Source organism: Talpa occidentalis, unplaced genomic scaffold (assembly GCF_014898055.3).
Source record: "Talpa occidentalis isolate TD23 unplaced genomic scaffold, MPIMG_talOcc4v2.1 talOcc4.13, whole genome shotgun sequence".
Classification (NCBI taxonomy): domain Eukaryota; kingdom Metazoa; phylum Chordata; class Mammalia; order Eulipotyphla; family Talpidae; genus Talpa; species Talpa occidentalis.
In genome coordinates, this window is record NW_023601322.1 from 52,182,665 (window position 1) to 52,199,620 (window position 16,956).

At 34.5% G+C, this 16,956-nt stretch overlaps 1 protein-coding gene across 6 annotated transcripts in view; it reads right to left on the reverse strand.

The window, feature by feature from the left end:
- SPIRE1 (spire type actin nucleation factor 1) overlaps positions 1-16,956 on the reverse strand; it is a 174,345-nt gene that overhangs the window by 81,211 nt on the left and 76,178 nt on the right. For all 6 annotated transcript variants that reach the window (XM_037508869.2, XM_054694224.1, XM_037508868.2 and 3 more), the window contains 2 exons: positions 8,922-9,152; positions 1,219-1,344 (listed from right to left, as the gene is read on the reverse strand). In XM_037508869.2, the coding sequence (XP_037364766.1) occupies positions 1,219-1,344; positions 8,922-9,152 (357 nt within the window). The remainder of the gene's footprint in view (positions 1-1,218; positions 1,345-8,921; positions 9,153-16,956) is intronic.

Below are 16,956 nucleotides of genomic sequence, written 5' to 3' on the forward strand. Positions count from 1 at the left end.
AAATAGATGACTGGATCAAGAAGATGTGGTACATACACGCAATGGAATATTACTCAGCAATCAAAAAAGATAAACACATGCAGTTTGCAGCAACATGGATGGAGCTAGAAGGGATCATGCTCAGCGAAATAAGTCAGAAAGAAAAAGAAAAATACCGGATGGTCTCACTCATAGAAGGAATTTAGAAAACCTAAATAAGAGACCAGGAAAAAGACTTATCAATACAAAGTAAAAATCAAAATCAACAAGCAACTGTAAACCAGAGACACACTACGGGGCGGGGTGGAGGGAAGGGCGGGGAAAGGAAGGACTAGAGCCAAAATAAGGGGGAGGAGTGCAATTGTATGGGTAATATAACCAAAATGAAAATGCATACACTGTGCAAAGATGAAAAAAAGATGTAGGAATTATATAAAGTAAAACATTTAGATTTTAAAAAAAGAGTTAATTGAAAGATGATTTAAAACACAGTCATTTTTCTCAAGAAACATCTGGCCCAGTATTAGCACAAAATTACAAAGAGCAAATAACTACTACGGAGTTGAGAAATGCAAGAATAGCTGATGATTAAAATATAGAGGCTATGAAGGTTTGTAACACTTAGCTGAAGAGGGAAATCAACACAAGAACATGGTGTTGGTGGATAAATAGGAGTTCACCGAGTAGAAAAGAGAGAAGAGAATTCCAGGCAGGAGAACAGGATATGCAAGAATTATAAATGTACAATGATATACTGTATTCAGAAATTAAGTAAATTTGATTGGACAGCGTAAAATGCAAACAAGGTACAATGAAAAAGGCAAGTAGGTGAAATACCAAGAGGGCCTTGAGAGCAATACCAAAGAGTTTAATTTTACTTTATATGTGATGGGGAGCTAGATTAATTAGGGACTTCCAAAGTAGAATGATCACAGGTTATTACAAACGTGACTGAAATAAGCTGAGTAATTAACATAGACAGGAAGTGAAGAATACAAAGCTATAGTTTCCTTTTGTCAATGATACTACTCAAAATGATAGATGACATTGACAAAGGTTTTAAAATGATAGGAGTGGATGGTAGAAGCCTCAAAGGGAAAAGGATTTTTGGATAAGTGCTTCTATTCTAAATGATGTTCACTGGGAAAGATAGCAATAAATATTTTAATTAATGAACAAAGTTGAAAATTAAAGTTTATCTTTTACAACGCCAATAACTATAAAAGCAGTAGTACTTACCTCCTTTGCACTCTTAATTTTAGTAAGAAATGTATGTAGCTCCATTGTTTCTGCAAACAGTGCACGACATACTGCCTGATAATGATGTGGTGCCTCTGATTCAGTTGGGAGATGAGCAGCACATAGCTACAAGAAAAGAAACAAAAATAATGGTGTTTGTTTATTATTTGGGCTTTTTGGTACCATAAAAACAGGTACATGGGCCTCCCCGGTGGCACAGCGGTTGAATGCTGGGTTGCGAAGCTGCCTGCGGCCTCTGCAGTGCCAGTTCGATCCCCGGCCTCATGGGTGAGGGTCCCAGATGGTGCGCAGACCTCTCCTGCTGCCCACTGCTCCCTCAGCAGTGTACTTCCTGCTCTGCTCTCACCTCTGGCTCTGGTGAATTCTCTCACCCTCCTGCGCTTCTGACTGTACCCAGTGCTTTATAAATTAAAAACAAAAACAAAAGCAAAAAAAAAAAAAAAACAGGTACACTCAGTATATTTTTATTTTCATAGCAGACAGCAAGATAATTTTCATCATCTAAAGCTTTTAATACAACACAGGGTCATCAGAAAAGTCTACCCAATTATATGGAAAAAGTGGAGCACTAACTTACAAAGTATTTAGCAATGCAAGTCACCTTTGTTTAAAGACACATATTGTAATGTGTGTAAATTCTATCACCACAGAGAGGGGGGAGATCCTATACTTCCAATACACAACAATGTAAACCAATGATACCTCAATTAAAAAACAAAAATAAACTATTACCACAGACAAAAAAATGGCATAATCAAAATTATATCTCAGATATTTGTATTATCAAATCACAGTTCTTAGGCGACAGTATTAGGCTTGGATATGTTCCGATAATCTATATACAACTAATAAAATTAAAAAAAAAGTCTTTAGGAACATTCAGTTCAACCTCCTCAAACTTGGCATTCAACCAGAAGGTAGCCACACGAGTTCAACATCAGTATCTGGAAGTGTTATTTCTATTCAGGGCCTATCCATCTCAGCCAAAGCATGATGCTCATCCACATGTGCAAGGTGTTCAGGTCTATAAATCCTAGTGTCATAAAAACTTTAAAAAGAAGAGCAATCCTAGCAAAATCAAGTGAACAAAAGCATTATGGAAAGCAGCTGGTAAAGAATTTATAGTGGCTAATTCATTTTAATTTGAAAAATATAGAAATGAACCTGTCAAATACCAGCACGAACTATGGAATAAAATTATTGGTGCAATGAAGAGAGTTGAAGAAATCAAACAGAAAATGCAAACTAAATTTATAATCAGTATGTTGAAGAAAAACAGAAAACTACACAAAGTTCAAGACATCAAAGAAGTCAAACAAAACATCCATTCATTGCAGGCCCCCCCCCTTAAAGGCAAAAGAAAGCAGCTCCAAAAAAAAAAAAAAAAAAAAAAAAAAATGGCGCAGAAATTACAACACAATGTGGACATGGGAGATGTTTCTTAAAAACCTCACTGCAAGTAGATTTGAAAACCTCTTTTAGAGACTGAAAATTTCTAAATTATTGTATTAATTTATTTTTTACATAAGGTTACTCAAATGAAAGATGATTAAAATACATCTACATTGCTATCTGACAAAAATTTATGTTTAGTGATATGCAAAAATACAATTTTCTTGGCAGTAATATCCCCTTTATTGTTACAGAAAGGGATACATCAGGGCTAACAAACTATATGATAATTAGTCTCAGGTATTATCTTTTGATTTCAGTGTTTGTTTTGGTTTATAATCATCTTAGAATATAACAGCCTCACATACTAAAGCCTGGTCATGTTGGATTGTTTGACCTACTTTAATGATTCTGGTAGGCAGGTGTGAGTGTCTGGGGTGAGAGCTGAATAGTTTGTTCCTGTAATGCACTATACCCTGTAACTTCCACTTTGGAGAACACTTAATTCTAACTTGAGATTCCTAGTAGTACAACCTTTATTTCTTCAGTTTAGCAATTATTTAGAAGCTGAGGCATCCAGTGACTTCAAAAGTTTGTCTGGGATTCTTTTAAACACCACCTAATTGTTTTTGGAAAGTCAAATTTATGGGTAGAACATCTATAAATTATTTCCACATAAAACTATTTCTGAACAAACAATAACAGTTCACAAAGCTTCAAATTTCAGTTACAAAAACCTAAGTAGAATATTATCTAAATTACATAATAATTTAAATGGTTTAGATTTACTGAGTGTAAAAAATGTATTATAAGAAATTAGTAACAAAAAGAAAATAAATACACAAAGTTCATTCATCACTAAATTCAGCACCATATAATTAATTAGTCAGGGTGAATTACTAAATTTTTGTCTAAATTAGTGAGGAAATTAGCATGTTCCCAGTGAGTTTCAAAGCTCTGAAGGACAGAGAATTGCAGTTACTTTCTTTGACTAATGAATAATGCTCACCCAATTAACCTATATTAACAGAGATCTTATTTCAACAACACACTCAAGCAAAACACTTTGGTTTTCCTTGAACATAATCAATTAATCTTAGGTCAAAATAATACATAAATGGAAAAAACAAACTTGTCCTGTTTCAGCTATTTCTAATACATGTGCATTTTGAAAATTAAGCAAACTCTGCACTGGACCAATCTTGTTTGGCATAGTAAAATTACTTATTTCTATTTTAATCACATTATACAATACTATTCTTTTTTTTTTAAGGTTTATTTATTTATGCATACAAAGAACTGGGGTATAGGCCAGAGACATGGTGGTGGTTAAGGGACACCAGAGACCAAGTGGGGAGCAGAACAGGCAGATCTACTGAAATACGCTGCTGAGGGGAGCAGAGGGCAAGACAGGAGAGGTCTGCTGCGCCATGTGAGTTAGCTCCCTGGCTGGGCAGGATTGAACTCCTGCTGCAGTGGCTAAGGATAGCTTGATAGTGCTGTGTCTTTAACCCCTGCTCCATCAGGGAGGCCCCATACAGTACTATTCTTAAATTTTTCCCTTGAGGAATTTTCAAAATAACACACAAATCCTGACATTATATGGCAAAACAAATTTGTCATCTTTTTATAACTAGGGCTTATTATTTGTAAACTATGTCCTTATATTTTCAGAATCATGCCAGAAAACATAATATATAAAATCATTCATGGGCAATAACATTTAATATTGCTACATTAAAATTTTACTTATAGTAAAAATGCTGAACAATAAGAGGAAATGAGTTTCTAAACCAAATGGTTCACCATTAATACACTATTTCAATTCATCAAGGTTTCTTTTATTATTTATGCATATGTTGGGAGATGCAGAATTATAGTTTTCAATTTATTCAAACAAAACTTACTCAACTCACCTGAAACATATATAATGTTATAATTCAATGTTACTTCAAATAAAAAAAATTCTCACATGGCTACATAATACACATAACTATAATTTTAAAGACTGTGCACTATACCATCTAGTTGACATACCACTTCTTTGTTTCCAGCTATAGAATCCAATAAATAATGCTGAATACACACCTTCACATATCTATGCAACATTTTCTTCTTTTAAAATTGTCTCCTTAGGGCCTCCCCGGTGGCACAGTGGTTGAGTGCTGGGTTGCGAAGCTGCCCGCAGCCTCTGCAGTGCCAGTTCGATCCCCGGCTGCTGGGAGAGGGTCCCACATGGTGCGCAGATCTCTCCTGTCCCCCTGCTCCCCTCAGCAGTGTACCTCATCAGTCTGCCTGCTCTGCTCTCCCCTTTGGCTCTGGTGAATTCTCTCACCCTCCCACGCTTCTGAGTGTACCCAGTGATTGTATAAATAAATAAATAAATCTTTAAAAAAAATCATCTCTTTAAAAAGTTTCTTTTTTAAAAAAGATTTATCTATCTATCTATCTATCTATCTATCTATCTATCTATCTATCTATCTATCTATCTATCTATCTATCTATTTTACAAGCACTGGGTACAGTCAGAAGCGTGGGAAGATGAGAGAATTCACCAGAGCCAGAGTGGGGAACAAAACAGGCAGACTGATGAAATACACTGCTGAGGGGAGCAGCGGGTATGGCAGGAGAGGTCTGCCGCCAGGAGAGGTCTGGGACCCTCGCTGGTGGCCGGGGATCGAACTGGCGCTGCAGAGGCTGCGGGCAGCTTCGCAGCCCAGCGTTCAACCGCTGCGCCACCAGGGAAGGCCCTCTCTTTAAAAAGTTTCTAAAAGTAGTATTAATAATACAAAGGATTACTTTGGGATACTTTTACATTATTTAAAGCATATGAATGATTTCAAACATTTACAAAACAGTGAAGAGTAAAATGAATTACCATTTATCCATTACCCAATTTAAGAGGTATCAAATCATGGTCAGCTCATTTTATTACATCTTTACCCATTCAGCTTTACCCTCCAGAATTGTTTTGTAGCAAATCAGAGACGCCTGAATTTCATATGTAAATACCTCAGCATACAGCCATAAAGATCAGAGTGCTTTAAAAAAAACTGTTCTTATATCTTAAAATATGAATAATTCCTAATATCATAACCTGTAAGAGTAAGAAATCAAATTTTCTGGACTACCTCAGGTATATACATGTTCTTACCGTTTATATCATTTAATTGGGATCCACATAACCTCCACATATCGCAGCTGGCTATTATATGTCAAATTCTTTTAAAATCCCTCCCTCTCTTATATTAACTGGTAATTATTTACTAAAGAACTTAGGTTTAGTAATTTTTTCCCCCAGTTTCTTACAATCTGGATTCTGCTGATGAAATCGCTATGGTGTTGTTTAAAATGTTTCTATGTCCCCTGAATTTTCTATAAATTGATAAATTAGTTAGCTCTAGAGCCTTGATCAGATTGACAATTGTATTTATTTACTTTTTGGCAAGAATACCATTAGGTGGTGTTGTATATACTTTTATCAGGAGACACATAAAGCCTATTGCTCTCTTGTGATGCCAAATGGTTACTGCAATTATTTCTTTAGAGTTAAAATTATCTTTTACAATCCCTATCATTCCCTTTCTGCTTGGAAACAATTTTAAAAAGAGAAACTGAACTATATGGTTACCCTGAGGTACTGTTCCTATGGAAAAAGCATGATGAATATTCTTTTACATTTATTTACCAATGTTCAAAGTAAGTTGGTTCCCTAACAATCTCCAATGGTGACCAATGAGGGTTTTATTGATTATCATGGAATTCAGAATATTTGATATGCTTAATCCATCAAAGACATTATTCTTATTGATGATCAAATTCTTTCATCTTTGACCAAAGGGAGCCTTCCCAACTTGACTTCTGAATCCCTTTAATACAATTTAGTAGTGTTGGACAATTTGTTTACTTCTGGTGTAAGATATTCTTGACAATTTTATATATTTCTTTGCAGATCTGGAACTATAGTCATTTTTATATAGAAGCCTTTTTTATATATTTCTTTGTTGGTGAATGGTATTTAGAGACCATAACTGTGTGGTATTTGTATTCATTGCCACTATATTGTTATTAATTTGTATGTTTTTTATGTGATTATGACTCCAACGTGATAAAAGTTCTGTTCTACTTGTTTTGGTTCTGGAAGGGGACTATTTTATTATACTTAATTTTATTTTACAAATACATAAAATATTTATATGGCTTCTAAATAAAATCTATGGAATCAAGACCTCAGAGATGCTTAGAATTAATAGCTGTTCTAAGACATCTTTACAGACACATCACCCAAAGCAGTGATAGTGAAGGCAAAAACAAACAGCTGGGACTACATCAAATTAAAGAGCTTCTGCACAGCAAAAGAGACAATAACAAAAACAAAGAGAAACCCCACCGACTGGGAGAACATTTTTGCACACAACACTAATGATAAAGGACTGATCACAAAAATCTGCAAAGAGCTGATGAGACTCAACACAAACAAAGAAAATAATCCAGTCAAAAAATAGAAGAGCTAAAAAGAAACTTCTCTGAAGAAGAAATGCAAATGGCCAACAGGCAAATGAAAAGATGTTCAACATCACTTGTAATGAGGGAAATGCAAATCAAAACTACCATGAGATACCATCTTACACCAGTGAGAATGGCACATATTAAAAAAACTAGCAACAACAAATGTTGGTGAAGATGTGGAAAAAGAAACTCTCCTGCACTGTTGGTGGGAGTGTAAACTGGTCCAACCACTATGGAGAGCTGTGTGGAGATTTCTGGACCTACTAAACATAGAGCTTCCATATGATCCAGCAATTCCACTCGTAGGTATTTACCCAAAGGACACAGAAACATCAATTCCAAACAGCACCTGCACCCCTATGTTTATAGCAGCAATATTTACAATAGCTAAGCTTTGGAAACAACCCAAATGCCCAAAAATAGATGACTGGATCAAGAAGATGTGGTACATATATGCCATGGAATATTACTCAGCATTCAAAAAAGATAAACACATGCAATTTGCAGCAACATGGATGGCGCTGGAAGGGATCATGCTCAGCGAAATAAGCCAGAAAGAAAAAGAAAAATACCGGATGGTCTCACTCATAGCAGGAATCTAGAAAACTTAAATAAGGGACCAGGAAAATGAATAACTATAAGAAAGTGAAAATCAAAATCAACAAACAACTATGAACCAGAGATACTCTATGGGTGGTGGGGGGCGGGGAGGGGAGGGACTGGGGTCAAAATAAGGGAATTGCAATTGTATGGGGAATATAAAAATAAAATTTATTAAAAAAAATACAAGCAAATACATATAAAAACATATATTCTTATCCATACTTTTTCTTATATAAATATTATCATACAATATATACTTATCTATTTATATAAACAATATGTCCTGGAGATTTTTCAATCTTTTTGATAGCTATATAGTAGTATACTATTTGGCTATGTCATAGTTAATTTAACTTTTAATAGACAATATGAGATATTTCCAGTCATTTGTTATTAAAAATACTGAACATGTGTAGACTTTAAAATATCAAATTATTTTAGATGAGGGCTATGTGAATTTACACTTGCAGATACCAATTATTGAGTGAAAAAATTTACCATTGTTTCAAATTTTAAACAAAAGTAAATTTTTGCTTGAGAGGAAAAAATCATATATAAAATTTGATAAATATATAAATATATATAATCACATAATTTTATATATATATAACTGAGTTCCAGTTCTTTCATAGCAAAATGAATACAAAAATATCTACCTAACCTACCACACAGTCTCATAAGGTTCAGAAAATAATGGATGTGAAAGCACTTTTCAGCTACAATATAATGGAGCACATTAGAATATGCTAATGTATAGGATTAAGAGACTATTCATTTAGTACATATTGTAATAGACGTAGAAATTTTTGTAGGTCAAATGTGGTAAGGAAGACAACCAAGAAACAAGAGATAAGGATATGATATTCTCCAATAAAATTCCTAAGGATGGAGTTGGTAAGCTCACAATAAAACCTGTCCTTTCAAAAACATTTTTAACAATTTTTCATATTATGATTGCAATAAGATAGGTAGGAGGGCAGTTTTTTTGAGAAAGTTATGATTTAATTATAAAGGTCATGTTGAGGCTGTGATCAAATCATAGAATCAGTGTATTACAGTTTCTTATTCATTTAATTTATATCTGACTATCATCAAATGTTGAATCATTGTTTAATGTTTTCTTTAAATTAAAAAACAATTCTAAGAAGAAAAGAATATTATATAAATCGCTGCTTTACCTTCATGACATCTCTATAGGACCTGATAGTTGAGATTGTTCTTTTTTCTTCTTCCCCTTCCAAGCCTTCATCTGCAGCCTCATAGCCTTCATCATTGCTACCATCAGCCTCCACTGTGTTGGCCATCTGATCAATAAGCTGCTCCAGGGGAGGGCTTAATTCCCTTTCTTCATTCTCTTTCAAACCATAGTCCAATGCTTTATAAATAATAATTCCCAAAGATTCAATAACCTAGAAACATTAAAGAAGGTGATTTAATGAAAAGCACTCAGTTTAACAGAACAAACTATAAGGCATCAAATAATTAGTATGTTATATAATCTACAGCTCATCTATTCCATTCTGACATCTATTCCATTTGACATGTGACAAATAAGATTTGAGGAGATATTTACAGCATTACATTTTATTGAGGTAATGTTGGTTTACAACACCATATTTTACACCTACTCAAATGTATGTTATACCACACCATAGCACACTCACCACCAACACACCTGTAATCTATTGGATTCCCTAACCCCTCTGCTCCCCATCCCACCACCCCTTCCTCTAGTAGTCTCAATTCTACACAGTCAGATTTCTAGGCTTTGTTTTGGTTTAGATTTGTCTGCTCTTTATGACCCACATAAGAGTTAATCATCAGTATTTGTCTTTCTCCTTCTCATTTATTTCACTTAGCATTAATCCCCCTAGTTTGATCTACAATGTCGCAAATAGCCAAGAGTTTGTTTTTTAAAGCTAACTAGTATTCCATTGTGTATATAATACCACATCTTTATCCACTCACCAGCCACCATTGAACATTTAGGTTGTTTCAATATCCTAGCTATTTTAAATAGTGCTACAATGAAAATAAGAGAGCATATATCCCTTTAAATCATCATTTTTGCATTCTTAGGGTAGATACCTACGAATGGAATTGGTGGGTCTACTTTTAGTACTTTGAGAAACCTTCACACTGTTTTATATAAGGGTTGCAGATCTGCTTTATGTACAATAACTGGTTCTATCAAATAATTACACCAAGGCATCCTATTGGTTATCTTCCCCAAAACACATTTAGATAAAATATTTGTACATATCAAAACATGAAACTTCATTTTGACTTCTGTTTTCTGGCCAGACACACTATTCATATTGTACATCAACTGAGTGAAGGCGATAAAAAGGGGGCTGAAAGAAACTATTACTGGGAAGAGTGAACTGTGTATTTTGTTTCGTCAGAATCACAAAGGAAACAGTAAATGTTGTACCTATCTCATAACTCTTTTAGTGTAATGTGAGAGGTTTCTGAACATCAGTGGTGACTGCATGTAAATGGGTAAACAGTCATGTGACCTGTGAAGAGCTTCATGACAGTGTCCTTTCTTCTGTGCCTCTCCTTTCTTGGGTTCTTGCTTGTTTTCAGTCAGGGTTGAACTTCATTGCATCTTCAGCCAGCATGGAGCAGTGCAGTTTCACAGGAGAAAGGCACAGTTCCTTATTGATATTAGTGTTTCTGAGGCTCAAGGCTTTCTTCACTGTCTTTCCTCTCACCCATTTGGTGCCTAATGAGTTTAGGCACAGCCTAGTATTTTAAACCTGGCATCTACAATCGTCTCCTTTTCATCTACTTGAATGTGTAATTCTTAAATCATCATATAACTATATGTTAGCGTCCCCACCAATCCAGTTCTGACATTTTTTAGATGTCTTGTCTAGGAAACCCATATTTCTAGGATTTTCATAATGATCAGTAACCTCCTTATGAGCTGGGCCCAGAGCAGCAGGGCTGACGCTGTCTCCCTCACATGGCTGATTCAGCTCCAATATCTTGTGGGCTTGCATCTGTGCATGCCAATGTGAGATCCTAAATTTAGGTTTACTTTTAAAGCTAAAAAAATTTAATCTAAAAATAAAATTTTATATCACCTAAAAATATTAAAATAAGTGTCCTAAAATATTTTATTATTTACTAACAAATCTTCCACTAGAAAGAAATAAAATTACAAAAGTTCTTAAATTACTTACAATTAAAAATTAAAATTTAATGGTTAAAAATCATAACTGAAATATAAAATTAAAATTAATAATGAGAGCTATAAAATCAAATAGTCAACAAAACATAAAAACATTTTATTAATGACTTAATCTCAAATTAAAACATTAATTTTAAAGGAAATAAATAACCCAATCAAGAAATGGGCAGAAGAACTAAATAAGCACTTCCCCAAAGAACATATACAGATGGTCAACAGGAAAAAATACTCATCATTACTCATCAGGGAAATGCAAATCAAAGCCACAATGAGATAACATCTCACCATTGTAGGGCCTACATGAAAAAATAAAATCCAGAAACAAGTGTTGGCAATGATGTGGAGAAAAAATTTTAATATTTTGAGAAAACTGTATAGAGGTTTCTCAAAATACTAAAAATGGGTCTACATACGATCCAACATCTACTGCTAGGTATCTATGCAAAGAATGTAAAAATTCTAATTTGAAGGGACATACGCATTCCTATATTCACTGCAGCAGTGTTTAAAATAGCCAAATTATGGAAATAAGCTCAGTGCCCAATATCAGTTGAATGGGATTAGAAGATATATATACACACAATGAAATGATTTGCTGCTATAAAAAAAAGATGAACTCTTGTCATTCTGACAATATGGATGAAACTGGAGGGAAATACACTAAGAGGAGTAAGTCAGAAGGAGAAAGACAAATACGGGATGATTTTTTCATTTGTAAAGAAAAACAAAAGAAAGGAACCGAGAAAACAAAAACAAATCCCTGACTGCAGAATTGAGGGTGCTGAGGGTAGGAGTTCAAAAATGAGGGTCAAAAGAAAGGGTGAAGGGGGCCCATCAGCCTGCAGGACTATGGGTGCTTTGATTGTGGAGGTGGTGCTGTAACATACATCTGATGATGTGAGAAACTATCCCCCTAAATCATATACAGTATTTTAAACAAATGTTACCTCTATAAAGCATAATAATGATAAAAAAATGCAATCTAAAATTCAACTCAATACCCAAATACTTAAACTCAATTAAAAATTCCAACAAAAAAATTTCATTCCATATAATCATTTTTATTCTTACTAAACTTATACAAATCATCCAAATTAAAAATAAACATAATTTATAAATTAAATTTATAATTATTTAATAAAATATATATCAAATTTCTTTTTGTAAACATCAAATTCTAGTTTTTAGTCATTTCAATTTTTTTCTTTTTTACCTATAAACTAAACCCTAAATTTTTCTAATATCTATGATTTTCCAAACTAAGTTTCCAATTTTTCCTAATCTTAACATAAAATCTAAAACTTTCCTTTCTAAAACCGCACAAACTAAAATTAAAAATCTTCACATCAGCTTTAAAATTTTGCTATATCAACCATAAATAATTCTCATAGTATTTTCTAAATTGCTAACATCAGAAACACTGTAAGAACCTTCCCCCCAAATCTATCATCAAAAGTACTTCAAGTCTCATATCTAAAAATCTTTTCCACTAACAGCAGTCAAAACTCCCAACTAAATTTTTGGCTTACTTCAACCTTTAATCTTTGTATTTCTTTTATTTCCATGAAAATACTTCCTATTAAACAAATACTTCCTATTTAAACAATTTAACCTTAATTTTAAATCCACCTATAAAACTACTTCCCAAAATTAAACACAACTATTTAAACTAATCTATTCTCAAAAGTAAAATATTCTATAAAATAAGCAATCTCACTGACTCCTTATAAATACTCACTCAAATTCACCTTTATATAACTTACTTAAATTCAAACTACAACTATTAATACATCTTTTAATCCTAAGGTTAAGCGTCTGGTTAATATATGGTATTATCTTAATTTATTTTAATAATCCCTTCAAATTCACATAATTACTCAACATGTATTTTCAACCCAGGACACATAAATATTTACAATTAAATGCAAAATAGTTCTATCCCTGAAATTGTAACTTAAGCCCCCTTCAACCTAAAATAGCCAAAATGTAACATTACCACATAAAAATTCCTCAATTTGTATATTCCTCAAAAAAAAATATACAAAGAGCCTCCTTGGTGGCGTAGGGGTTAGTCTCAGGGCTATTATCACCACTATGGCCTAAGTTCAATCCCCAACCAGGGTGCTAACTCACATATGGCTAGCAGACCTCTCCTGTCTCACCCACTGCTCCCCTCAGTAGTGCATTTTCAGTGGATCCACCTGTACTGCTCTCATTTTGTCTCTAATGAATCCTATCCCCTCCCCCACACCTCTGACCCACACCCCAGTTTTTCTATGTATAAATAATCTTAAAATACACACACACACAACTTAGGGAATTAAGTTGGTTTCAGACTCTAACAGCACAAAGAGAGGAAAAAATTATCTAAGCTTTTCTCTGAGACTTGCTTTTGTAGACACGGCAGAGTCTAGAGGCTTACCAACTAACCTGAGCCAAGCTTCAAGGTCAGTTGAAGTTGGGAGACAGAAACGTAAACTAGGGCTGCGTAGAGGTGAGAGGCTAACAACAAAAATTTGAAGCCTCAACTACTGTAAAAAGCCTCTTCATATTTCTTCATGTATAAACTTTCCTGTAAGTAAGCAATAAACTTAAACCAAATCCATATTTCTTTGCCTCTAATCCACTCTTTAACCAATAAAACTTAACTCCTTTGTTCTCAATTCTGGTCCCCCAAACCTATATAATCTAATTACTTTTTTTAATAATTTTTTAAAAAAAATTTACCTCCTGTATCCTTGCCAATCAATTCATTATAAAACTCAGTATTTCCTCTCAAAATCCCTGATGTCATAAACTAAATATGCACAAATAACAAGCCCATTTACATTGTAGCAATACAACCCACCAATTTCACCTTTATTTACCAAAGAGAAATGCATATATGTCACTAAAAAGACACATATATCGCTCCACCTTTATTTCCGACAGCCAATAACTAGAAACCATCCAATTGTTAATTAAGATTAATGGATGAATAAATTGTAATATATTCACATAATGGACTACTATCCAGCAATAAAAAGTAACTATTACTATTCTACACAACACAGATGAATCTCAGACATTCTGCTAAGAAAACAGTGAACACAAAAATGCATTCTATATGATTACATTTATATGCAGCTGGTGGTGTGGGGCAGAAGGACTAAGCACAGAGGGGACTTCTGGGGGATAATGAAATAATTATGGTGATGCTTACACGGTGTACAAATTTGTTAAAACTCATCAAACTGTACATTTAAAATACATTTTGGGGTTCCCCTGGTGGTGCAGCGGTTGAGCGCTGGGCTGCGAAGCTGCCCGCAGCCTCTGCAGCGCCAGTTCAATCCCTGGCTGCCGGCGAGGGTCCCACATGGTGCGACAGACCTCTCCTGCTGCGCCCGCTGCTCCCCTCAGCAGTGCACTTCCTCAATCTGCCTGTTCTGCTCCCCGCTCTGACTCTGGTGAATTCTTTCATCCTCCTGCACTTCTGACCGTACCCAGTGTTTGCATAAATAAATAAATCTTAAAAAAATAAATAAAAATAAATAAAATACATTTTGTTAAATCTAAGTTACAATTCAAAGTTCATTTCTTAAAAAGACCTGAATAAAGTATGTCCACTGTGAGACAGGATCTGCCCCATTATCTGATGTGGGCCTTGGGCCAGTCACTTGGACTCCATGGATCTAAGCCACTTCAAGAGTAAATGAAGAAAGCCACTAAGTCCCTGCCAACCCTGACATCTACAAGAGTGAGAAAATCACAGGATTGGAATACCAAAAGAAAATACACAGACAATATATATGCGGAGTTTATTTGCAGAGATGTAATTGTTGAAGAATCAGACAGGATAACTGAATTTTAGAAATATATACATATAGGCCCTCTATTAAATTACACTTTAACAGGAGTAAAGAAAAATTACAGCAACAAACATGTTTTTGAAAACCCTATCATAATAGAAACCTGCCTGGCCTGCTTTGTAGAATATTTAATTTTGGAACAGATTCACACCTAAATAGCCAAACCAACGAAACAAAAAACAAAAAACTCTCTTCAAAGACTTAGAAGAAAAAAAAAACACAAACACATCAAAGACAATAAAACAAGACAGGAATTTTCCACTCTTGAGAGGAAAAAATTTATTCATGCGCATGCACAAACATACAATAACTAACAATAAAGGTCATTTTTAAGTGACTAGGGTTATACATACAATAAAATTATTCAGAATTTTAAAAATGAAACCCTGACATATGCTACAACCGGATGGACTTTAAAAATGCTGTGCTAAGTAAAATAAGCCAGACACAAAAGTACAAATATTATGATTCCAACTATATGAAATATGTACAATAGAGAAATTCAGAGAGACAGAAAGATTACAGATAAGCTTGAAGTTGGGGGTGGGGAGGAGTCATTGCTTACTGAGTACAGTTTCTATTTGGAATGATGAAAAAGTTTTGGAAATAGACTAGTGTTGACAGTTGCATGACACTATGAATGCAATTCATGCCACTGAATTGGCAAAAAATTATTAGAGCTATTTATTTTATTAGTAAGTGCCATCATTCAGCAACATTAAAAAAAGCCTGATATGGCTGAAACTACAGGGGTTATTTCCTAAATGAAACAAATGAATCAGGCTTTAAGTCTCAGCGCTATCACCACTATGGCCTAAGTTTGATCCTCAGACAGGGAGCTAACCCACATGACGCAGCAGACCTCTCCTGTCTTGCCCGCTGCTCCCCTTCGCAGTGTATTTCAGTAAATCTGACTGTTCTTCTCCTCACTCTGTCTCTGGTGAATCCTCTCACCCTCTACACCTCCGGCCTACAACCCAGTTCTTCCAGGAAAAAATTAAAAAAAAAAGAACTAACTTCTCTCTCTACTTTTACATCAGAATTAGAACTGCTTTCTAACCATCATTCTACTTCATACTACTATTCTATTTAGAGTCTGGAGCACAGGCTCCAGTTTGCTTGAATCATCAAGCTTTTGAAACTGCCTGTCACAAATATTTGATACAGTTGACCACATGCTATCATTTTGAAAAATTTCTTCTCTGGATTTCATATTCTTCTAAATTTCTTCCTATCAAGATTGATGGCCTTGATAAGAGAAGCTCTGATAGAATGTATATCTGCGGAAACATGAGAAGAGGAAGTGGAGGCAAGTAGTACAGGATATAAACAGCTCTTTTTATTGCTGAAAAATAATATTCTTGAGTAGGTATATGGTTCAGATGCAGGCAGGTGGATTGGGTGGTAGAAGAATGCAAAAATGCTCTCCAGGATGCTTCTACTTCTTTAGTAATTAAGAACATAGTAACGATTATGATTGAAAAAGGAGTTGCTGGAGGGATGAATATAGACAAAGGTTTGAAAGTTTCCCAGCCATCAAGAAATACCGTATCTTTAAAGGCCCACATTTTATAAGGGACCAGGAAAAAAATAATTATAATAAATTAAAAAACAAAATTAACAGGCAACTATTAATCAGAGACACTCATGCAAGGGGGAGAGGGAGGGAGAGGGATCAAAACAGGAGAGGGAATGTGTTCTTTACACAAGGGACTATGGTGATGGTGCACGGGTGAATTGGTGATGGGAATTTTGCGGAGACTACACCTGAAAGGAGAAAGCATGCACTGTAAAATACATTGTAAAATATATATAAAGTAAAATTAAATTATAAAAAAATCTCAGAGAATAAGAACTGTGAATCTCCAGTGAAAAATAAAGCCCACATTTTATTATGTTCCTCTCTTGCATTTAAAATTCTTCACTACGGTTTAAAAAATTGTGTATGCTACCTTAAAGAATTTTCCCTTAAGTATCAGTCACATGTAGAAATGCTTTCTTCAGCCACAGAGCAAATGGTAGAGTTAGACCTGTTAATAGGATATGCACACAATTCCAACTGCTCCCTAAAGACCCTAAAGTAGTAGACCAGAGTGACTGGCGACTGTCATATTAAAGAAGCTACAGTGAATTATCTATCATAAGTGTAGTGACTGTGAGATGTAA